At 36.8% G+C, this 26,317-nt stretch overlaps 1 protein-coding gene across 5 annotated transcripts in view; it reads right to left on the reverse strand.

Moving 5' to 3' along the window:
- Positions 1-8,040: 8,040 nt before the first annotated feature.
- The window catches only part of LOC113781219 (protein NRT1/ PTR FAMILY 1.2-like), a 46,530-nt gene continuing 28,253 nt past the window's right edge, over positions 8,041-26,317 (reverse strand). For 2 of the 5 annotated variants that reach the window (XM_027327111.1, XM_027327110.1), the window contains 3 exons: positions 11,223-11,440; positions 9,688-10,238; positions 8,041-9,375 (listed from right to left, as the gene is read on the reverse strand). In XM_027327111.1, coding sequence (XP_027182912.1) covers positions 8,508-9,375; positions 9,688-10,238; positions 11,223-11,440 — 1,637 coding nt within the window. In that variant the 3' untranslated portion in view covers positions 8,041-8,507. Of the gene's footprint in view, positions 9,376-9,687; positions 10,239-11,222; positions 11,441-11,672; positions 11,920-26,317 lie in introns of those variants that run through there. The other 3 variants (XM_027327115.1, XM_027327113.1, XM_027327116.1) reach the window with 3 other exon arrangements.

Raw genomic sequence — 26,317 nt, forward strand, 5'->3', positions numbered from 1 at the left:
GGTTGAAAAGGCTGAGCTCCAATGTGTTGGAATGTAATGATGTGACATAACCTAATGCCGCTGGCACAACTTACCTTTGTGATCCGTCAATTTCATACCAATTTACAATCCAACCGTCCAGATTGAATTGCTAAATCCCACCTAGATGCCCTCTTTAAACTGGATTGGGGTCTTTTACAATCAAACTTTTGATTGTACGGTACAATTAACGTGAAGATGGATTTGATTTGAAATTGAATGGATGAAATTGAAGGTAGGACATAATTTCTAAGGATTGTGAAATTTATTGTATTTCGGTGTATTATTGCATTGGTGTTCATCTTTATTGTGGTCGCGTCGAATACGTATTGTGCTGTTGGTTACATTGTGCCATACAATTATACTTATAATGCGGAAGTTTATATTATAATTTGTAACATAGAATTAGAAATGGTGATTGTAGAAGCCCCTAATCCTTAATTGTAAGCAAATTACCTTGTGGTCCTTTTGGATGGATTTGGATTTGAAATCCAAATCTCTAGTCCAAATAAGTGAAGAAATTTGGTTGAGAATTTAAAATTATGCCAACTACTCGATAGGCCTAATAATTTGTTTTTGGATTTTAGATCTTGTTATTACACGTTAATTACAATTCAATTTAGATTGTGGAGATTTGTGTCAGGTTCAAATTGGCCAAGGATATAGTTAATCTTGACGATAACAAAATTTCTCACAGAAGGGATTTAATGTGTTGAAATGGATTTCTTTTTCTTTTCTTTTCTTTTCTTTTTTTGGGGTGTTGAAATGGATTTGAAAACCAACACTCCATATCTCGTTTCTCCAATAATCTGCATCTTTCCAATAATCAGTCGAGCGCCGGCCCCGCTGCAGGTACCAGCGTCTCTTGTGGCCAGACAACATTGGCTCTAAAGAGAAGATGACTAGTTCGTTTTTTGGTGTTATTCGAGCACTTCAAACATGTAGTACAGACTATATCAATTGCAATGCCTTGATTCTAGCAGCCAAGTAGTACAGACTACAGGATCGCGTTCGGCCACGTAGAAAGAAAGCAAACATTCAATTTCTATCCCAAAGTGTTTTTATTAATTGTGAATTCTATTATCTTATGATATCTTTTGAGCCAAACGATATACTTGAAACAATGTGTATTTCAAATCTATTCATTTTGCCTCAAAAAAGAAAACCTATTCTTTTGAAATCCATTCATTTCAATTTTTCTCTTGAATTCATGGTCACCGCCATACGTAACCTTAGCATAAATTTAACATATGTTACTTGAAATTTGTGGAAAATAATGGCAAACTTTTGTGGCAACTCAGAAAAATATTGTTTAAGAACGGAAATTTGCGGGTTAGTTTTTCAATCTCAAGCAATTTGGACAAATTTTTGTGGTAGATTGAGAAATAAAATAGGGTTAAGTTAAATTAGGGTTTAATTGGAAATTCAACCTATGTCAATTGAAATTTGTGGGAATTAATGGCAGATTCTTGTGGCCACTAAGTGAAAATATTGTATAAGAATGGAAAATTTCTTACAGCTTAGTTTTTCGACATCAAGTAATTGGACAAATTTTTGTGATGGATCAAAAAATAAAGTAGGGTTAAGTATTTAAATGTAAACTAGTATTTCATTAGCACAGTTCTTTCTTATATTTATATTAGTTGAAAATTTATGCAAGTATGAATAATTCAAAAAAGGATCAAATAATATTCATACCTATTTATGAATATTTATGTTAGAAAATTAATGTACCCAAATGTTCAAGTACCATTTTAACTTTTGAAAACTTCTATTTATATACATTTATTTTATTATTATATTATGCATTAAATATGTGAGCTATATGAAAGATTGATAGATATTATTTGAATGAATTATCAGATTTTTATATGATTAAAAACCTAAAGCTAAATATTTATACTCAACTAAATACCAAATATGCAAAAATATAATTTTCCGCATGAACAAATATTAATTTCTAGCAATGCTAGTGAAGTAACAATTAAAATAAAGTTAAAACATACAGATAAGATAAATTAAAGTGAATTTATAGATAAAAATTTAGTTTGTTAGACGAGAGAGGAAACCTATAATGAAAATATAATATAAACTTATTAAAAAATATATTTTGTTAGAAGAGAGAGAAAATATGAGAAAAGTTGGATATTAATATGAGTAAAACCCAAATATCCAAATGATCTAGCGATTCTCTTCAATTAAGTATACAACTTAGAAGAAAGAATATGGGTAATTGAATTAAGAACTTTTAATGTGTGTGTGTATGTATCGATGTATATGAGGTAACAAATATAACGTAAAGCGCCCCCATACCCATAAATTAGACAGCACCTTAGTTTATGGCAATAGCTTTATTCAATTTTTAACCTAAAGGTTTTAGCTCGAATAATTTAATAGTCAAGCAGAAGCCAAATTGATTTAAGTTGATATATCCTTGTATATTTAATTTAAATGTAAACACTCACATTTATATTTCCTTGCATACACACCCTCACATAGTACATTTTCACATTTTTAAAAATTTAACACCTAAGTCCTCTTTTAATAAGAATTAATTAACACAGTATAAAAGGCAAAAAGATGAAAGATCTTCCAAAACATATGAAACAAATAAATAAATGCAGAATCATATTTATGTGTGTATACACTTATCATCAATTGCATCGTATATTTTCACATTTTTGAAAGTTTAACACCTAAGTCCTCTTTTAATTAGAATTAATTAACACAACGTAACAAGGTAAAAGATGAAACAAGATGAAAGATCTTTCAAAATACATGAGACAAATAAATGAAAGATCATCAATTGCATCATTTATTTGTACCTTTGTGAAAGTAACAACTTCACTTGTATCTGCCTAGTTACGTGTATGTACGCATTAAACTCCATAGAAAACCGCATTTAGACTTTTAGGAATAACTTGACAGTTTATGGATGGCCAAAATAAAATCAAGTAACTGTTATAAGTTGAGTGCAACTATGAATCACGCCGCAGCTAACTCTGGTGGATGCGGGGTGTTGGATTATGAGGAAGCGGGCCAATGAAAGTAGCACCAAGAGCTGGTATAGGTAGGGAACTGGCCCCAACTGGTAGGCAAGGCAAGGAAGCAGAGAGAAAAGGAAAACGATAAGAAAGAAAAGTGCCAAACGGAAAAGGACGAGAAAGACGGAAGGGAAAAAAAACAAATGGGAGAAGCGAAAGGAAAATTCCAGTTTTCCCTCTATTCTTGAAAAAAAAATCTCCTCCTCTCGTCAAAAAATCTTTTGTTGAATTGAATTGTCATAGCAAACAATTTTTTTTTAATTAAAAAAATTTAGATGGATTCGGCTCCAATTATCACTATGAGTCAAGGCATATTTTCAAGACCATAGTTTAATTATAGAAATTCTCACATTTGCTGCGAAACTCAAACATGCACCTTACTTAGCCAACATGTGGTGCCGTGGTTGCCAGCCATTATAAATATCCAGCCTTGACGTTTTCAGACTCTTCTTGTTGGGATCTTTTTCAAAACGTGAGGATGTCCTGTGATGCCAAAATTTTTGCATTATGTTCAGATAAGATAATTTAGGTGGAAGTTACAGGTGACGGATTTTGTATGGCCCTGGTAAGTGAAAATGGTTCTATCTGTGAAAATTGCTAAACTGAACTTGGCTACCGCAATGCATGTTTGCAGTTTCTACCAACTTAAAAAAGAAAAATCATAATTTTTGCTACATGAATATATTAGGTGGTATTTGTAATATTCCAACCAAATGCTTATATGTGGACTTACTTCTCTATCAATGGCTTTAAAACCATCACGTCAGACTAGCAATCTGACTCCAATGGAAGGCAAGTGCTCAAAGCCATTGGAACACTCTCTTTTGAAACACATGATTAAAAGAGTTTAGATTTGCTAAAGTCTTATGGGATTTCTGAAATTAATCAAAGAGTATTACTGGCATTAAAAGCAACAACACTGTATAAAATCAGTATTTGTTAGGAAATGCATCCCACTGTAACCAATAAATCTTGTAATAATGGACTATGGATGCTGAAAAGCCCGTGTTACTATTGATCATTTGGAGCAAAAGGTCATAGTCGAAGACGAGGCATATAGAAAAAGAGACGGGTTTTTTTTGTTATTTTATTTATTTATTTATTGTTTGTAAGTGAGAGATTTTGAACTCAGAATCTTCTACTTATAATCGCTCTACCTTACCACCTAATTCAACTCTCCTCCTAAGGAAAAGGAAAAGAGACAGTTATGAAAGTGGGGAAAGCAGTTAGTTGTCAACCTAAGTTTTTCTTCAATTGAATTAAGGGTTAATTACAATTTATCACTCAAAAATACACTTTGATTCTTACTTTACTCTCTAATTTTATTTTGTATCACTTAACCTTGTGAGAGACAAAAATACCCTTCTACTATACCATTTTTTTGCTCTCTTTTAATTTGTAATCAAAATTAATTTTTTTTCAAATTCTTATTTTTAAGCAAATGAAAAATTTTGCTAACAAAAACGTAAAGATATCCATTCTCTAATTTCTAATTATGAAGAAAATACATAGATTTTTTGCATAATTAGTTAATTATAAATCAATATCATTTATTCTCTAATTTAACAAAAATTTTGTATTCTAGTTTCTTTTAATTGGACAATACAAAGTCAATTGCTCAATGTTTTATTATCACACATTCACATGTTAGTTATTTGGAAATTTTTGTTCTTTTTTCCTCTAATGGATATTTGCTTATTAGGTTATTTTTTTCTTTGCCTTTTTAAAGATAATCCATTGTTGGTGTATTTCCTAATATACATACTCCTCTCATTTGAATCTTTACCACTATCAATTACAGTAGTTAAAATTAAACCACATGTTAAAATTCAATGAAAAAAGGAAACAAAAATTTCTCCATTATTGCCAGATCTAAATTTCTCTGATGGATTTTTTAATTAGTTTTTTAGGTCGGCAATTTCTCCATTATTATTAGATCTAAATTTCTCTTTAAATTTGAACCAGTTTTAATCAAATTTGATTGTCAGAAGATATGCACCGATGTATGGGATTACGTACATTGATTCATCCGAATGTAAGATATATAGGAGCACCAATGTTATCTTTATTTCTATTGATTTCCTAGATCTATTGTATCTATTGATTTCATATCTATATGTATTTGTGTCATGTTTGTTTGATTTATGTTCTGCCTTTAGTGGAGATTTATTAAATGAAATGATCTGACAATGTATCAGCTTTTTATAAGGATTAATTTTTTATGTACTGACCATGTATTAGCTTTTTATGCACTAACACTGTAGTGATTTTTTTACACTAGCAGTTTGAATATATATCACATATGCATGACTTAAATTTCAAATTTAAATTCATGTTATGTAACATGATTTAAACTTGCTGGTATAAAAATTTAAAAAAAAAAGAATTACACACTAACAATGTATTAAAAAAAAGTTAGCCTAAAAGAAAATCCAAACCAAAGAAACCATCATGTCAAGCTAGCCATTTGAGGCTATGACTTCGGGCAACCTCAAAGCCAATAGACTCTTTTGAAACACATACATCAAAAAGGGTTAAAATGCAAAATGTTGAATTATCTCAAAAAGGGTTAAAATGCAAAATGTTGAATTATCTTTAAAGATTATGAGATTTCCATAAATTAATGGAAGAGTAATATTAGTAGGGAGAAGTTATCAAATTTGTCCTGCGGTTTATAACATTTTCTCTTGGGTCCCTTGTAGTTTTGAATATTATATTTACTATCCTAATTTTGAATTTCAATGTAACAGTGTCAGCCCTTACCTATAAACTATTAATATGAAATGCTAAAACGTATTTTCATTTCCAAATTACCACTATATGGCTTATAGGTAATTGGTGTAACAAATTCAAAGAATAAAAATAACTTGACATGCACCAAATAGATTAAAGAAATTTATAACAAAAAATCATGTATGGCAGGCTAAAAGAGTTAAATAGGTTATAACAAACAGCAGAGAGAAATGATATCAAATTGTTAATGCTTGAAATAGCAAATTTAAGTTTAAAAGGGCTTGAAATTTCAAAACAAAAAAGGGAGAAATATATATTCCATTAGCAGTGATGTAGTAGGCCTGACCACATTTTAGACGACAAAGTCAGTTTTTGTAAGCACCACATGATGCCGAATGTGTCCTAATCAGGTCTTAATCGAGAATTGGAAAAGGCAACATTTGTAGCAAGATTAATCTGAAACTGCTCTCTTTGGATGAACATCCAAGGATGGTCGCTTGCATCATCATCCCTTTGCATCATCTAAATCTCCATTCTGTATCTTCTACAGGTACTTCCTAGATTACAACAATCCTACCAGATTAAATACAGCTAGTGCTTTTGGCACATATTTGCTTTTGGCATACTCTATGTGTGTGCTTATTCCAAAAGTATATAATTAATTTTTTAATAATAAGTTATTGTATGTATGTAGAATCATATTTGCTTTTGGCATACTCTATGCGTGTGCTTATTCCAAAAATATATAATTAATTTTTTTATAATAAATTATTCCACGTAGAATCATGTTAGAGCATGTATGTTTTTTTTCCAGAAATCTATAAATGCTGCTCTTTTTTATTTAAGGAGTTATTATATTTAAAATCATGGTAGAGAAAAAGAGAGGGATGTGAGTAATTGTAGATAAAAATTAAATCGTGATTGGAAAAAAGAGAGAACTTGAGTAATTTAAAAACTAACTTTAGCGAGTATTTTTGGTATAACATTAAAAGGAATCCTCTCCTATTTTATATAACATAGATATCAATCTGAGACCAAAGATGTTGGTCAATATTATGCCTGCATCACTGCATGAATTTTTATGCGTACATTTCAATCATATACATATATAAAATATCCCCCTCCACACTTTAGCAAATGTCACGTAGCACATCCTTTGCCTCTTGTGCATGTAATATTTTTCACCAAACAATCATGCACAATGAATTTAGCTAGTATACTATTACTTTCTCGTCAATATTAGCATTATGGGAAGTAAATGGTGTGTCATAATTAACTGCCTCAACATTAAGTAGCAAAAGTGAAAGCGTGAAGCTCTTTTTTTTATTGCATCATACAAATCGATTTTTTTTTTCTTTCCCTGCAGAAAAATGACATGCCTGTAATCGTAGACTCTGTACGGATGGTGCAGGTGGCAAGGCAACTTGTTTTTTTGGCTATGGACAAGGCGCCTTGTGCTTTCCAAATTCAATGCAAAGATATTAGATGTTGATGTAATTGATACACATACACATAAAAGTACGGGAACTTGTATTGCACAAATTTCACTGAGAAAGTGAGATTCAAGACGATGATCTTGACACATATTTGATACTATCCTTGAAATGTTATTTGCTTTCACTATATAAAGTAAAGTATTTGTTACAAGATTTATCTCTAAAATACAATAGGATTTAGAGAATCTTGATATCAAATCTCAAGTTTTCTTTTACAAGGAAAAGTTCAAAATTCTTTGATTTGCCAGAAACTTGTCATTTTTATAGTAAAAGACATAACTCAAGAGTCGCAGATTAATCGACCACCATCTCTCACATTTATAGGCATTAAGAGACGGCAATTAAGTTCCTTAAATGGATAGAACATGCCAAAAATGTTTCATAAATTTTTTGGCTTTTAAGAAGAATCCACAAACGGATCCACTTCCTATAGCCGCAGATCCGGTCGCAGAACCATTGTGTTGACTCACCCTTTGTTTAGATATGCCAAAAAATTTTTACTTTCCTCATTTCAACAAATCTTATTTCTATTTTATTTCACAAACTATTAGAACATTAGACTTCATAGAATACACATCGTGATAATGTGATGGAATGGAGACACTGGCTCCAAAAGAAATTTGGGTTTAAGACATTTACGTACCTCCCTATTGGTTTGACCAAATTATTAATATGTTCAATTTTCTGTGGAGTCAGCAATAATTTGTTGCTAAAAACTAGTCTAGGGTAGTATTTCCAGCCACAAGGTGAAGAAAGGGTTCAATCAATGCATCCATCACTTCTAGCAATAACTTGCTAAATCTTCTTACCTCCTGATGAAGCTAAAATTTCATTTAAAAGGCAAAAGGGAAATTACCAAGGAAGATTATTCCTCTTCTGCAGTTCCCGGCCGCCAGACATCAGTGCATCCAGATATGACAAGTTGGATGACAGGTTTTCAAGTAAAACGGTAGACTTACAATCTTGAACATTTATGGTTTGCATATTCATACACCAAAAGCATGCATCTATAGATACAATCCTATTCAACAGTGGCATTGCCAACGATATGTAGAGCATGAGTCCGACCTTCATTAGCAGCCGTGTGGAATGACATTGTTGAAAACATCCAGATCAACTGATATTCTTGACTCCCAGGCTTCTGCAGGTATATTGATCACGATGCAACTTGTCTAGGTTTAACCAACTATATTACAGCAATGAAAGACCTCTAGTTCTAGTCATCCTGTTCATGAAAAGTTGTCTCTTTCTTATCTTCTTTGCCAGGACCATAAGCCTTGCTGCAAATGAGGAAATAAATCATGTTAGGCACACTTAAGCCAGCAAGAACCCAATAGTAATAATCATAGTGACCCTTATTGATGTTGGTCGAAATCCAGCTTTCTTTTCCTCCCAGTTTTGAGAGTTCGTCAATGGCGTTCATAAGAAAACTTGCTACAAGATTTGCCGCAGACATCCCAAGTAAGGAAAGAGTGGAAGATATACTTGACATGCTTCTTGGAAACTCGGAATAATAGAACTCATTCTGTGCAACTATATTTGCAGTTGCGCCAGCGCCGGTCAAGAAAGATTGGGGGAGAAGCCAAAGTAATGACATGTCCACCACTGCATCTGAATCATCTGAATATCCTTCCCTGATAGCCAGACTACGTCGTTTAACCTCCACTGTTGCTGCCACTATCATGCCTACGAAAGAAAGGGAAATTCCAATTCCCATTCTTTTCCTTGTCGAGAGATGAACAGGTCTCCCCAAAATTCTTGATGCAACAGGCAGGATTATCTGAAGATAAAAAGGTATCCATAGTACTGCACCGACAACGGCAAACATACTACAAGAACCTGCTGGCATTTCAAAGTTTGGACCAAATTTTCGGTTCATGGACTTTGCTTGAAGTACGGAAAATGAGCCCTGGCTGCTACTTACTGACATTATCATTCCTGTGGACCATAAGGGGATCACTCTGAGAATCGACTTCAGGTCCTCAACTTGATTTACTGTGCAAAGACTCCAGGGATCTGCCGCTTTTCCATCTGTTGTCAAGTCTTTCTCAGGATCTATGATGATGCAAGCTTTATTTAAGAACCTGGAAGACAAATTATTGAAGCTTCCATAAGAGAACATTGTTTAAATGACCTACTAGGAACTTCTCGCTTGAATGTTCAAACTCCAAATGACTTTAAAGAGAAATTCTGTGACTCATAAAATGTTATTACAAATTGTTGAATTCACCAACAGATGAAAAATAAAATAGGATAATTGCAAACCAATTATAGCTACCAAATACAGGCAACCTTGCATAATCGAAATTATGCATATATATGAATCAAGAAAGAAATACAGCCCTAGCCTGTGAGCGGAGCTAATCATTTTGGATAAGAGAAAATTAAGATCACACCTTAGTTTTTCACTTGGAAGACAAATTGATGGACCCCTGTGGTGATGGCACAGCAATTTTGACCTCTCTGTTGACAATTCTATATGCCGTTTCCTATAAGAGGCTACAGCCACTTGAAGCATTTCGACTATTAAACTTGATTTAGCCTTCAACTTGACATATAAGTGCGAAGCCAAGGAGAATGACAGAGTTGACAACAACATGAGCATGACTGGAATGCCAAAACCAACTTGCCATCCCAAGCTTTCTTGTGCGTAGACAATGCAAGTATAAGCAATTAAAACAGAAATTGTGGATAACGCATAGTACCAGCTGAAATAGGACTCCAACACCCGTCCATTGTTGTGGCCACCTGCTTTTTGTAACTGATCAGCACCAAAAGCTATGGATGAAGACGTAATTCCTCCAAATCCAATAGACGTCAGTCCTAAACAAGAACACAAGAGAAAGAGTTGAAAACTTGTCGCAGAGCTACAATTTTTATTCGATTCATGACATGGAGGCGGCTTTGCTTGTGGAATCATACTTGTTAGCCACAAAAGAGCCATTCCCTTCAATCAAAGTAGAAACTCATTTTCAGATGATACCATTAAAATTAGAAATAAGATAGTAAATTTGAAGAACTAAAAATGCACCCCTCTGTATTACTGGTCAGTAGTGTAATTTTTTCTTGCAGCAGCACGACTACTTCGGTGCATCAACAAGTGAAGCCTTAAAGAAAGATGCAGAGAATTTAAATTTCTTTAAGTTTTACTTGTGTGATGTGCAACAAATTATCTTCTAAAAGTCAGGGGTTCTTTTTCAGTTTTCTTCACTGCCCATGAAATATCAATGGAGCAGGATTTGTAACTGAAAACTAAAATATAAAGCTGCTGTGTGCGTGAAGAAAATAATGGCCTGCATTTTCGGATGACATCATGCCATATATGATTGGAATCCTCTCAAAAAAAAAAAAAAAGAAGATGATTATGGAGTTCCATTCCAAAAGTTCAGAAAGAGCTAATATAAAATGAGAGTTGCTGGAAACAGAATTAGACAAGAAAGTCTAAAACATGCCTTTTCTGCAATTTGTTTCACCAGTTTCCTATGTGAACATGTTGGTTCTTAATTGAAATGAAACACAGGGTCAGAACAGATATAATTTTGTCACTGCATGAAGATAAAAAGTGAGAAATGATGTATTTTTCCGACAAAAAAAAGCATCTGACAGCGGCAGGAAAATGATTTACACCACTCTTAAGCAACAATGATGTAATTTTAAAGTGCACCCCAACTCCTCCTCCTCACAAGATCATTAAGCATTTTTAAATGTTCTTTGATCCATCCTGGCCGCCAGATTGTAAATCAAAGAAAAAAGCCAGGGATACTCTATAAAATTCGTCCACTTTCACAGTACAATCTGAAGTTGAAAATGACATGATAGATGAAAATGCAAGAAATCGGAACAAACAACTTCTTGTGCGATGAAAAATTAAACATAATTAAAATAAATATTAACCACTGAAAACACTAAAGTGTGTAAATGGGGTATTTACCAGAAGACTAATAACACAACCAAATAAGATCATCCGAAATCGACCCAGAAATGAATCTGCAACTATAGCACCAAGAAGGGGCATCAAATTTGTTGCTGCTGACCAAAGAAAGATTGTGTTAGACCCAGTAGCCATGTTCAAATGATACTCTCTCGTCAAGTACAGAATCATGCTAGGCTGTAGCCCATAGCTTGCCACCTGCGCAAAAGCCTCATTGGCTGCCCCCGGAAAAAAAACCATTAAAACACAGAACGGTCAATTCTTAATAGAAAATTTCACTAAAACTATTCCTCAATAAACTTCAATTAAACAAAGACACATAGAATGAGAATCAGATATACCTAGTTTTAATAAGGGTCGTTTGTTTCTTGTTTTCAAAGTGAGGTTTCAGTCCTTCCCACCCCACCCCTTCTACAAATTCAAAGGAAAAAAGAAAGAAAAAGGAGTTACCTAAAACGAATGGCATTGTTCTGAAGCCACCCTTTCCTGAAAATCCGTCATGATCATCAAGTAAAGGCTTTGTAATCATACTTTCTTGTTCATCATCAGCAGAATTCTCCATCATGCATGTAGGGACTTCTACTTCTCTGCAATAATATGTGTCAAGTGTTTTGATCTCGGTTCTCGTCCAGCAACCATAATGAGCACACTGGAAAACAATTACTAATATTTTATATGAATAATTCTATACTAAGCATACGACCTAAGTGGCAATGCAAACTGAAACCAATTTATAATGGGCTGAGGGAGTAATGATGTGACGTTAACTAGTACCGCTGGCACAACTTACCATTGTGGTCCATCAACTGGATACCAATTTATAATCCAACAATCCACATTGAATTGCTGGATCCCACCTAGATGCCCTCTTCGAAGTAGAGTGGGGTCTTTTGATTTTACACTAAAATTAGGCGGAGATGGATTTGATTTGAAATTGAATGGATGAAATTGCAGGACGATTTCTAAAGATTGCCAAATTTATTATTGTCTTTTTTGTATGTTATTATGTTTTTTTTTTGTCATTCGTCGCTATTTTATCTATATCCTACTCTATCTTAATCTATCTAAGGGGAGACCCAACTGGACTTATGGGAGGTAGATGGGGACTGAACCTCTACCGGACCAAACGGGTGTACTACGCATCTGCATGGATTTTTCAGAAAAGCCACTTATTGTGGCAATTGGTGGGAAACCTTGCTTCTCACCTCACCAAGTCTTAAGAATTTGGTGGTGGCCACCAGGCTTTGGGCTAGTGGTTAATCTTTGTTGGTATTCATCTTTGTTGTGTTAATTTATTGTGACAGTATAGTACAATTATACTTATTGTGTGAATGTTTATATTGTACGGTATAATTAGGACTAGTGATCGTACAAGCCCTTAATCCTTCAGTGTAAACAAATTATATTGTTGTGTTTTTGGATGAGGATATTTGGATGCGTTTGGATTTGAAATCCAATTCTCTTATCCAAACAAATGAAGAAATTTGGTTGAGAATTTAAAATTTACCAATTACTTGGTATATCGACTAATTAGTTTTTGACCAATGATGATGTTCCAAATAAGACTTTAGATCTGATTAATTACATGTTTAATACAATTCAAATAACATTGCCACCATTTGGCGGTTGCCGGCAAGATTGGCTCTAGAAAAGAAGATGACTCATTCGTTTTTTGCTGTTATTTGAGCACGTTAGGAATGCAAATGAATCGAGCGGCTCAATTCAAACTCGACTCGAGCTAGATCAATATCGAGCTCGAGTCGAACTCGAGTTGGTCGAATTATTTGTCAGCTCGTCGAGCTCGAGATCGAGTTCGAATTTGATAAAATTAAGTCAAGACTCGGTTCGATTAAGTCAAAACTCGACTTGATTTGACTCGTTTGCATCCCTAAGCACGTCAAACTTGTATAGAAGTTTGTGTCTAAACTATATCAATTGCAATGCCTTGGAGTTGGTGCTATCGCCGGAATTAATCTAGAAGCCAAGTAACACACAGACTGCAGAATCGCGTCCGGCCATTTAGAGAAGAAAGCAAAAATTCAATTTCTACCCAACTGTTTTTATTAATTGTGAATTCTATTATCTCATGATAAACAATATACTTGAACAATGTGTATTTCACATCTATTCATTTCAATCCTTCCTTTGAATTCAAATTCACTGGCATATGTAACCTTACATTGTATTTAACATATGTAACATATGTGTTTTTTTATCTCAAGCAATTTGGACAAATCTTTGCGATAGATCAAGAAATAAAGTGGGATTAAGTTAAACTGGAGTTTAATTGGAAATTCAAACTGTGTTAATTGAAATTTGAGGAAAATAATGGCCAAATTCTTATGGCCAAATGAAAATATTGTTTAAGACTGGAAAATTTCTTATAGCTTAGTTTTTTTTTTGATAAAATATCATAATTTCATTAAAATCTACACTAATGGCAGAAATTATATTATCAAACATACACATATATCAAAAAACAAACCAGAAGAAAGGATATTTCAGATTTGAAAAACAATAAAAATTACATTATAAAACTCCAAATTTAAAAAAATGAGATAAAATAATTGTAATTCCACAAACATCTGTGCATGCTTCCAATCACCAGATCTGCTGATTAGCTATTTCAAGTCCAAATATTATGGTGAGATCTGCCAAATAGATTCAAGAAATTCCAGATCTGATAATCAAAATCTAAAAAACTCAGATCTAATAAAAAAATGAAAAAAATATCAAAAACTCTCACAACCAATCCCTATGAGAGAATAAGGTTGTGTTTGGATTGCATTTTCCGTGATTTTTCATGGAAAAAATACTGTAGCTATTTGATGTATGTGAGGGAAAAAGATAATAGGGAAATGTAATCACGGAAAGCGACGTAATTTTTCGACGGAAACCGGCAATCCAAACAAGCCCTAACACTCACTAAAAAATTTAGGCGAAAAGAAAACTCTCACTAAACAGCCCTAATGAGAGAAAAACTCTCATTAAAAAAATTTTTAAAAAGATTTGATACACACAAATGAAAAGATTTCTAAAGAGAGAACTCCTCCCATAAGGAAAGATCAGAAAAATCTGATCTCTCTCCCATGGAAGAGTTGAAGGGAGTTTTAATTAGAGAATTTTTTTCTAGATAGAAGGTGGAGAGAAGGAGTTTAGAGATTGATTCTTGTGAAAATTAGTGTATTTACAGCTTATTTTTTTGAAGTCACGAAATTGAACAAACTTTTGTGATGGATCAAAAAGTAGGGTTTAGTATTTTTTTTTTAATTAAACTCTTGGATTTTTATTCAATTAAAAAAGGAATGTTACACAATGGAATTCCGGCGCAAGGGCCTACATCTACGAAAAGAGGGAAAAGCCAATCTGTCTAAACGATAATTACCCCTGGCTAAGAATGGGAGGCCCACGAAGGTATCATACACACAAAATCTCTGATCTATATGGGCACAGCCCACATTAGACAATATATCCGCCACTGTATTAGCTTCCCTGTAACAGTGCACGAACTGAACCCTTCTACGAGTTAGATGCAAAATCTCCTCCACCTCCCCATCGATGGACCAAGGACAACGAGACTCTTGCCAGAGAATTCGTACTAGCATCAACGAATCTGATTCAATAATTAGATTCTCCAAAAAACCTCGTTGCACACATAACTGCAGCCCAAGTAGCAAAGCCTTGGCCTCCGCCTCCGCCTGTAAGCTAGTACATTGCCCCAAGAACCCCAAGAATGCAAATAGCAATCTACCCTCAGAGCTCCGAAGGATCCCACCTCCACCACTCACCCCAGGGTTACCTTTCGAGCATCCATCTATGTTCATCTTGACAAAATGAGGTGGAGGAGAGTACCAACGGATCAACTTAATTCGGAAGACAACCTGCCGTTGCTCTACCCTGTCGAAGAACGTAGGCCAATCCCATACCTGCTGCAACTCCATGAACTCCATGCCATAAGCATCTTTAAGATCCCGGAAAACAGCACGACAAACAATAACCGGGTTTATCCTGACCCCTTGGAATCGCGTCTTGTTGCTAGCCTTCCAGATGTGCCAGCAGATAAGACTAGGCAAGAGCCGGAAGATGAATTTGAGTCTCTCCGATTTGACCCGCTAGAGTCACCAACTCCCGAAAACCCCTCTAACGTTACCTGCATAAGGGGAAACCCCACAAACTGAACCAAAAAACTTCCAAACAGCACCCGCCAGATCCCCTTCTGAGAACAAATGTCCCACTGACTCAGTCTGCGAAATTAAACAACAAGAACACTTGGAGGGCATGTGAAAACCGTATGACGCTAGAACGTCATCCAAGGGGAGGCGATTCCTCAATAGCCGAAGAACAAAAAAGGACACCTTCAGGGGAACCCTTGGATGCCAAGCCTGTCGATACAGAAAAGAGGATGCCTTGCACTCACGGAGCTCACTGTATGCAGAAGTCAGCGAAAACTAACCCGAAGATGATGCAGTCCATACCATTCTATCCGGAGAATCCCCGATTGGACAAACCACCGCCAGGACTTGTTGCACCATGTCGGGAGGAAAAAGCTCCGCAAGCCTCCCCTGGATCCAACCACCATTATCCATAACATGCTGAAATGAGACACCTTCCTTGACCTGTACGCGCAGATGGAAGGCCCCGTGCCCCTTCCAGTTATCGTACCAGAAGTTGCATCGTCCCACGAAGAGCCTCCAACCAATCAGCAACTCCGTAAATCCCCTAATGTCCAGCATCCGCCCCCAGGTTGCTTATCCCAATGTAGTTATGGAGACTTGACAAGGATGAAACCCATGACAGTATTTCGCGCGCATGAATCTTGCCCACAAGGAAAGCCCACACTTGAAGTTCCACCAGAGCTTACAGGAGAAGGCCTTATAAGTCTCACTAATCGACCGCAACCCCAGCCCACCCTCATCAGTGGGAAAGCACAAGTCCTTCCATCGGAGCCAATGAAATTTATTGGATTCCCGACTTAATCCCCAAAGGAAGTTCGCACAAACCTTCTCAATAACCTTGAATACTCCCTTAGGCATCACACCCAACCCCAAGAGGTAGATCGAGATACTAGACAGGACATGTTTAATCAACACAATTTTTCCTCCGAACGACAAAAGTCGGGACTTCCAAGACAAAACCTTGTCAAGCACCTTCTGACACAGGTCAGAAAAGTAACTCACCTTCGCGTGACCAATAAACAGCGGTGCTCCCAGGTACCGAACTGGGAAATCTTTCTTCTGGAATCTGGTGATCCGCGCAATGACCCTTTGCCGAGCCGGGGAAAGACGAGGGTGAATTAAGTATCCACTTTTGTGCACGTTAACCAACTGCCCTGAATCATGCTAGTACCACTCAAGTATCTGTATTACTCTCTTTAGGGAAGCCGCGCCCCCATTAGCAAAAATGATGACATCGTCAACAAATGCCAAATGGGTGATAGGGAAACAGTGCCTAGGAACCTTAAACGCCGTGAAACTGGATTGATTGACAAGAGAATTCAAGCCTCGGGATAGAACCTCCGAACTGATGATAAATAATGCCGGTGATAACGGATCACCCTGACGGAGACCCCTAGAGGATTTAAAGAATCCATAGGGCACGCCATTGATAAGTACGGAAAACTAAACGTTGGAAATCAACCTCCACACCATGTCGATGAACCTTTCTCCGAAGCCAAACCGGCGCAACACGGCAATAAGAAACCCCCATGAGACCCGGTCGTATGCCTTAGCCATATCTAACTTAAGCGCTAGGTTGCCCCCCCTGCACTTCTTTCCTATTTCGGACATAAGCTCCTGAGCAAGCAAATAGTTATCTGAAATAGATCGACCTTAGATAAACCCACTTTGCTGCGGTGAGATGAGACGTGGCAATACACCTGAGAGCCTACCCAACAAGATTCGGGAAATCACTTTATTAAGAAAGTTACAAACACTAATGGGCCGAAATTGCTTAAAGTCCTTTGGATTCATCGTCTTGGACAGAAGGACTATAAATGTCACCGTGACAAAGCGAGGCAACTCCGCACCGCAGAAGAAGCTCACGACTGCTCTATACACATCCTGACCCACAACCTCCCAGGCAGCCATAAAGAATTGACCAGTGAAACCATCTTGGCCAGCCGCACTATCACCATCCATCTTGAATATCACCTTGCGTACCTCTTCGAAGGAGGGGACCTCCTCCAGAATGGTATTATCAATATCTGAACTCAAATTAGGGATAATATGGAGGAGATGATAATTGACAATAGGACCGGCCGTGAATAGGTCACCAAAGTATCTGACAGCTTCCTTTCCTATTTCTGCATCATCCGTCACCCACTTCCCCCGAGAGTCCTTAATCCTGTGAATAAAAGATTGGATCCTCCGCTGCTTGACAACCGAGTGAAAATATTTCGAATTAAGATCACCGTGCTGAAGCCACTTGATCCTAGCCTTTTGTCTCCAAAAAAGATCTTCAATTGCTAACTGCTTATTCAAGTGGCTTTGAGCCCGCTGTAGTTCAGTAAAGGCCTCGACGGACGGATCAGATTGGACCCTGAGATCAGCCACCGTAGCTTCACCTTTTTTACATTCTCAAAAACATCCCCAAACATCTCCTTATTCCACAGATGTAGGGCCGGAGATACACTCTTTAATTTTGTCCGCACCGCATAAAAAGATGACCCAGTTGCCTCAACTTGCCACGCCATCCTGATCACATAAAAAAAATCCCTCCTGGCCGGCCAGATGTTTAAGAAACGGAACGAGCGACACCGAATGTTGGACCTAGGGGTGAAGGATATCAGGAGAGGTGCATGGTCCGAGGGTGCTCGGACTAAATGAGAGACCGAGACTGATAAGGAAAATTCCAAGCAGGCCATATTAACCAATACTCTGTCTAGACGTTTCCAGATTCGTGCTCGCCCGAGCCTATTATTACACCAGGTGAACGTGGGACCAGTGAATCCCGCGTCAAACACCTCTCCATCATACATAAAGCTCGACAGCTCTAACACTTCCGTCAGCTGAAAACGCCTCCCTCCTCTCTTTTCATCTACCGATAATGTGAGATTGAAATTCCTCACCACATACCAAGGCCCTTGCCGTGGCTTATCTTGCAACAAACCCTCCCAGAGCCGTTCCCGTTCAGCTAACTGGCATTTAGCATGAACAAAGGAAACAAGAACCTCAGTAGAAAACCTAGGGTGTCTCAGGAACAGAGAGATATGTTGATCAGATTGTCCCATTACTCGACCAACAAAGGGGGCCCGAAGGATTACCCAGACCTCCCCCGAGGAATTACACACTACAGAATCGAAGTTTAAATGAACACGAATCGACTCAACTTCAGTCACAGGGAACTTGGGCTCACAAATCCCCACTACAGCTAATTTGTGGATGCAAACTAATTTTTTGAGTCTTCTAAGGTTTGGAGGCTTGAAAATTTCCTGAATATTCCAAAAATATGTATTAATCATGAGATTAGAGCTGAAATGAAGTTTGAGATTTATTTGATACCGACCTGAGTTCTCTATCCGAAGGTACCGGGGCACAGACACCCTGTCCTCTAACACAACGGCCGTCTTGTTCTAGGATTGCTACCTGATCCAGGTGTAGTGTCTCCGCAACCCCATGCCCTCCAATTTTCCCGCTGCACCTCCCATTGTATCTCCGCGGAGATAACGAACCAGCACAAGTAGTGGTGTCCAAAACCGCAGCATCCGGCACCTCGTCAGCTTTATCCTCCCCCACCGCCGCCGCGTCATCCTCTTCAACAGCCATGGAGTCATCTTCCTCTACAACCCGCGTGGCCAACTCGTTGATAATGGCATCGGCAGCAGCGTGGACAGCGCTCTCAACCACCGTGGTCGCGGCTATCTTAAGGTTAGCATCTTGCCGCATTCCTTTTCCCTCCTCCCGGATCTGTGGAGAAACCCCATCTTCCCTGCCACCCTCCAAGCAGATCTCCACACCCACAATAGGGCACTCAACTTCTGACGTCATTTGTCCCGCGTCAGAGTCACCAAGAACCTGCCCGACCTCCAATACGATCTCCCCACTTGCACCAGGTTGCTCTCCTTCCACGTGAAAAGGCTCTGCCCCTGTGATCCTGAGAGCAACGGCTTCTCCATCTTCCAGGCCCAATGCTTGATCCTTGTTCTCCCGCGATGGTTTCGCAGCTAGTTGAGTGTCCATCTTTGACCCTACTTTCTGCTCACGAAGTTCAGGATGTTTAACACGGCAACCCGACTGCTCGTGGCCCTGACGATGACAATGGGTGCAATATTATGGTAAACTTTCTGGATTAAGCGGCTGCCAAAACCCGTGGCCTTTCCCTAGCTGGATCCACACCCGTTATGGCAACTCCTTCAGAAGGTCTATCTCGACACAGACCCGAGCAGCACTAGGTCTAGACATCGCAGCTGTTGCAGAATCAATGAACAACGGCCGGCCTAGACAAGAAACTATGGGGAACAAGCATTGTTTGTCGAATAAATAAACTAAAAGTTTGGGCAGACTGAACCATACGGGCACAAGGGACGACTCCCTATCAACATGAAAGGTGGGTGTCCATTTAAACACTCGCATCGGGCTTCCAAGAACATACCAGATGTTCCGCTTCCATACACGCAAAAAATCAGCCTCATTATGAAGCCGAATGAGGACGTGCCGAGCATCCATCAAGCCAATAGTGAAGGTGTCTTTCAAGTCCAGAGAACAGAAAAACTTATGGATATCTTTCATGCGGGGCCTGCCGCGAGAGAACTTGCCCACCAGCGCGTAACAGAGTGGTTGTACGATAGCTTCAATGGCATCATGGGAAAAGGAGACCGCTGGTTCCTCACGGTGAGTTGACTGCGACGCTGAAATTTGTGTTCGTTACTGAGGCTTAAAAAGCTCCGAGAAGGACTTGGAATGGAATGTCGGAATTGTGGAGGGATGCCCACCCTTAATCGAGGGATGGGCAGCCTCTACAGCCATCAATCGTGATTGTCAGTCGGCCAAATTCAATTAATTTGTCGGGCACTTTCAGCAAAAGTTTTCTACTTTTCAAACAGTGTTGGCTTTTCTCCAATTTTTCTCACGAGATCTTAGCTGTCCTTTAGTATTATGTTGACTAGCACTATGGTAGGTGGACCCTAATGTCTAAGCCTTACCAGGTAATCGGAAATGAAAGAATCTCACAACTAACAGGTAGCATCGACGAACAGGGCAACTCCCTGACGAAGATCACCTAGGATATGATTGCGATCTTGCGTTGTTGCGAGATGTCCAACGAACAAGATTGGCCAAGCACGGGCCTGCAGTCGAACGGTGGCAACGGAGTTGACCAGTGAAATGATGACCGGCAGCTTTGAGGGTAGCGACAGAAGAACGAGGGAAAAGGACTGATGCGTGGCAGCGCAACAATTGAGGGAACAACATCAAACCTGATGGCAGACAAACAAGCAGAAGTCGAGGCTTGTTACAGTAGTAAACGGTGGCCGAACGGATGACGATGGCGAAATGAGTGATGGGCTGCGACTGACAGAATGTGAAACTGTGTGATTGTCAAAAGCTTTGCCGTCAACCCCAGAAGCCAACTTGGTAATTCATATGTGACCTTGAGCCGCCTCCTGAGCTGATGCCTCCGAAGCTGGTGACTCTGGAGCTAGTCCCGCTGGATTTGGTGCCGCAGGAGCTGGTTTCCGCAGGAGCTCCAGAGGAGGTGCCACCGGAGCTGGTGCCTCTGGGGCTGATGCCGCTGGAGCAAGCAGTGGTGGTGAAGGAATGGCTGCTGCAATCTTTGAGTTTTATTTTTGGACTTGCTCCAGATCCATAATAGGGAGGCAAACGACCAAAGAAAAGTGATGGCTGATCCAAGTTAATTCTAATTGACTTCGAAAAATTCAAGACAACTGAAATAAGTTGAATTACAACTCTGGGTTTAGGGTTTAGTATTTAAATGTAAATGAATTAATAAATAAGACAATGTGTTTTACAGGGTTTAGATGTAAAGGGCCACCCCGTACCCTTACATCAGAAAGCTCCTTAGATTATTGCAAAAGCTTTATTGAATTTTTTAACCTAAAAGTTTTGGCTTGAATAACTTAATATTGAAGCAGAAGCCAAATTGATTTAAGTTGATATTTTCTTGTATATTCAATTTAAATTTAAACACTCATATGAATATTCCCTTGCATATACACCCTCACACAATATATTTTCACATTTTTAAAAATTTAATACCTTAGTCCTCTTTTAAATTGAATTAATTGACATAATATAAAAGGGAAAAAGATGAAAGATTTTCTAAAACATATGAAACAAATAAATAAATGCAGAATCATATCTATGTGTATATATTTATCATCAATTGCATGGTATATTTTCACTTTTTTAAAGGTTTAACACCTAAGTCCTCTTTTAATTAGAATTAATTAACACAACATAAAAAGGAAAAGGATGAAAGATCTTTCAAAATACATGAAACAAATAAATGAAAGATCATCAATTGCATCATTTATTTGTACCTTTATGAAAGTAACAACTTTACTTGTATCTACCTAGTTACATGCATGTATGCATTAAACTCTATCGAAAATCATATTTAGATTTCTAGGAATAACTTCACAATTTGTGGATGGCTAAAATAAAATTAAAAAACTATTACTAGCTGAGTACAACTATGAAGGAGAAGGGAGCGATGGGTTGGGTGGGTTGGGAGGAGTGTAAGTGAGAGGTCTCTAATTCGATCCCTTTCAATTACACTACAAAATAAATAAGTACAACTATGAATCACACCGCAGTTAATTGGTGGATGTGGGGTGTTGATTTATGAGGAAGCAGACCAATAAAGGTGGTACCAAGAGGTGGTATAGGTAGGGAACTGGCACCAATTTTTTTCAGGATCATAGTTTAATGAAAAGGGTAAAATATAAAAAAGCCCCTTGAGGATAAATGAATCTATAGAAAACTCCCTATAGTTTCAAAACATATATTCCGGTATCTTATGGTTTGAATTACTTTTAAAAAGTAACAAAAATCGTTTGAATTAACGGGTTTAAAATACACGCACTTCTTTTGCGAGTATTTGTACTAGAAACAAACAAATTTTCAGTTGATATACCTATTATACCCTTAGAGTTATAATACAAAAAAGCTCCATATAGTTAAGGAAACCTACAGAAAAAATCTCTTATGGTTTCAAATAATACAATCCAATACCTCGTGGTTTGAACTAATGTGAAAAATCAACAAAATTCATTTAAATTAACAAGTTTGAGGTTGCTTGATATGGAAAATAATTTTTTAATTCAAATAAGATTATATACCTATTAAACCCCTTAGAACTCATAAAATTTTCAAAAACAACCTAAAACTCTCAAATACAACTCACCTTATTTTTATACATAAAATAAATATATAAATATTCTCAAATAAAACTCACCTTATTTCTATACATAAAATAAATAAATAAAAACTTCCAAATACAACTTACCTTATTCCTATGCACAAAATAAATAAATAAAAGGAATATGTAACCATAGTGGGCTTTTTCATAGATTGGTTTAACCACAGGGAGTTTTTCTGTAAGTTTGCTTAATAGGATGATTATTAAAAAGTCTTTTATTGCTTATATACATTAGGGTAATTGTGTCATTTCATCCACATTCGTTAGTTTTGGCGATTTTCGTTGTTGTTTCAAATTAGTTCAAACCATGAGGGATAGAAATGTATTATTTGAAACCATAAGAGACTTTTTTCGTAGATTAGTTTAATCACAGGGGACTTTTTTGGATTTTATCCTTAATTATAAGGATTGTTACAGGTCGACCACCAATACAATTCTCACGTTAGTAATGAAACTCAAACAAACAACCTTACCTAACCAACATATGGTGTCATAGATAGGGGTGACAATTTTCGACACGACCTGAAAATACGATACGAATCTAAAACGAATTTAATGGGTTTGGGTTAAGGTTTCGCGGGTTCGGGTCAAAATCCGGTCGAACCCAATGAACCCGAAAAAAAGGTCAAATTCAAGTCACTAACGGGTTAACTCGATAACCCGTTTATAATTTACAAATATTTTAATAAATACAAAAATATTGTATCTAAATAAGCTAAGTTATTCTTTTTTCCCCAAAGGCATTAACCACTTAATCCTAAATGAATTTGTTTAACTTGTGTGAAGTTGGAATTATTAAGTTTGGATAAATGATATATTATATTATTTTCTATTTTTATAGTATCTTAATTTATTTTAGATATGGTTAGGAATAAAACACTTTTATGGTGTTTTAATTTATTTCAGATCTAGTTTGGAATTGTTTTATCAAAATTTTTATTACTTGATTATGTAATTAGCTTTGTGTGAAATTGGTTCTGTTAGAAACTACAATGGTAATTAATAAATTGAATTTATGTTTTAGATCATTCAGGTTGATCCGCCAACCTATCAACCCGAAATTTTTGGGTTCGGGTTAGGTATCCTGACCCGTTTCGGATTAACAGGTCATGTTCGGGTCAATGAGTTTTGTGTTGTACCCGAGTCTCAACCTAACCCGCCAACCTGTTTTCTGACCTGGTTGCCACCTGGGAAACATCTACTATAAATATCCAGGCTTGACGTTTTCAGAAACTTGTTATTGAGATCTCGTGCAAAACGTGAGGATGTCCTGTGGTACAAATATTTTTGGAGTATGTTCAGATGGAATAATCTAGCTGGAAGTTATAGGTGATGCATTTATATCATCCTGGTAAGTGAAAATGGTTCTATCTGCGAAAATTTCTAAATTGAATTGGCTACCTCAATGCATGTTTGACAGTTTCTACCAAGTTACAAAAAATTTAAAAAAAAAAATCATAACTTCTGCTACATGAATATATTAGATGGTTTTTGTAATATTCCAATCAAATGGTTATATGTGGACTTATCTTCTCAATCAATGGCTAAAAAAAGCATCTCACGTCGGACTAGCAATCTGACTCAATGACTTCATCCAAGGCGAGTGCCTCAAAGCCATTGGAATACTCTCTTTTGAAACACAAGATTAAAAGAGTTTAGATTTTGCTAAAGTTTTATGGGATTTCTGTAATTAATCAAAGAGTATTACTAGCATTAAAAGCAATGACACTATATAAAATTAGTATTTGTAAAGAAATTTATCCCACTGTGATCAATAAATCTTGTAATAATGGACTACGGATGCTAAAACGCCTTGTATTACCATTGATCATTTGGAAGAAAAGGTCATAGTCGAAGACGAAGGCAACTAGGAAAAGAAACTTTTTTTTTGTTTTGGTATTTGTATTTGTATTTTTTTCGTAAATGGGAGGTGTTGAATACAGGACCTCCTACTTATAATTTTTTCCACCTTATCACCCAATCCAACTCTCCCTGACAAAAAAATATGGTTATGAAAGTGGGGAAGATGGTTAGTCGTTGACCTAAGTTTTTATGCAATTGAATTAAGGGTTAATTACAATTTATCCCTTGAAACTATACATTGACTCTTACTTTACTCTCTCAATTTTTATTTTGTCACTTAAGCTCATGAGAGACAAAAATACCCTTCTACTATATAGGTGTATTTTTCTCTCTTTTATTTTTTAGCCAAAATTAGTTTTTTTCAAATTTTTATTTTTGAGCAAATAAAAAATTTTGCTAACAAAAAAATTAAAGATATCCATTCTCTAATTTGTAATTATAAAGAAACTATATAGAATTTTTTTACACAATTAGTTAATTATATATCAATATCATTTATTCTCCAATTTAACAAAAACTTTTGTATTCTATTTTCTTTTATTTGAACAATTCAAAGTCAATTACCCATTGTTTTATAATCAAACATTCACATGTGAGTTATCTGGACATTTTTTGTTCTTTTTTTCTCTAATGGATATTTGCTTATTACATTATTTTTTCTTTGCCTTTTTAAAGATAATCAATTGTTGGTATCTGCAAGTAATTTTAAGGGAGACATGGATGACCCATGGGCGCGGTTAGTTGTGTCTTTGAAGCAGAGGCAGAAAGGGGTAGCGGTTGCTTGGAGGAGGCCTCCACTTCACTGCTTTAAGCTAAATACAAATTCGAGTGTTGCTCGGGGTCGAGTTTATGGAGGGAGGGGGTGTTGAGAGATTCTGATGGTCGGCTAATCTTTGCTTATTATAAGGAGTTTGGAGAGACGAATATACGATTTACAAAAAGTTTATCATCATTGCATGGTTTTCAACTGTGTCAATGGGAGTTAGAGGGGAAGTTAATGGTAGAAGTGGACTCAGAGAACTTGGTTCGACTGATTATATCAAGAATGGTAGCTAAATTGCCATTGTGTAACACACTTAGAAGGATACGAACTTTGTTGGACTTCTTTTCGGCTTTGATCGCGCATATATTTAGAGAGGCTAATTCATTAGTTGACATGTTAGCAAATTTGTTTCTTTCCTCAAGAGTTTTTTTGCACTTCATATGACCAGCTTCCTGGAATGATTAGGGCGTCTTTGCAGTTAGATTGTCGAGAGTTTTGTTCAGTGCACATGCAAGTTGTTCGGGAGTAGTTTATTAGGGTGTGAGGGGTAATTGGATCAGGAAATTAGCCAGTGAATTGGGGAAGGCAAAAACGATGTAGTTTTGATTAGGAAGGATTTAAAAGATAGTTAAGTCGATTAGAGACTAACTAACAGAATTTGCAATAAAATGTAGGGCCCACGTGCTACCCTCCACAGATTTGGTAATAACAAATTCATTTTCCTTTCTCTCTCTATCATTCTCCATCTTCCTCGTCTCTTTCTTCTTAATCCTTCTTCCCTCCAATTTCTAGAAGTACCAAATGCATGGTTAATTGGTAAACTTCACCTTCGCTCATAACAATTGGTATCTAAAGCAGTAGATTCTCGGAGTTTATTAGGCAAATCCATGGCTGAAAGCACTAGATTCAGAACATTAGAGGAACAAGTGAAAAAGCAAGAAATCAAGCTTCAAGAGTTGGTGGAATCTCTACATTCATCTCAATCTGAGCAACAACAACTTAAGAGCGATCTAAAAATGGAATTGGAAAAGAACAATAAAAGAATGGAGAATCAGGCAAATCCATGGCTAAAAGCACTAGATTCAGAACACTA

This window comes from Coffea eugenioides, chromosome 8 (genome assembly GCF_003713205.1).
Source record: "Coffea eugenioides isolate CCC68of chromosome 8, Ceug_1.0, whole genome shotgun sequence".
Lineage (NCBI taxonomy): Eukaryota > Viridiplantae > Streptophyta > Magnoliopsida > Gentianales > Rubiaceae > Coffea > Coffea eugenioides.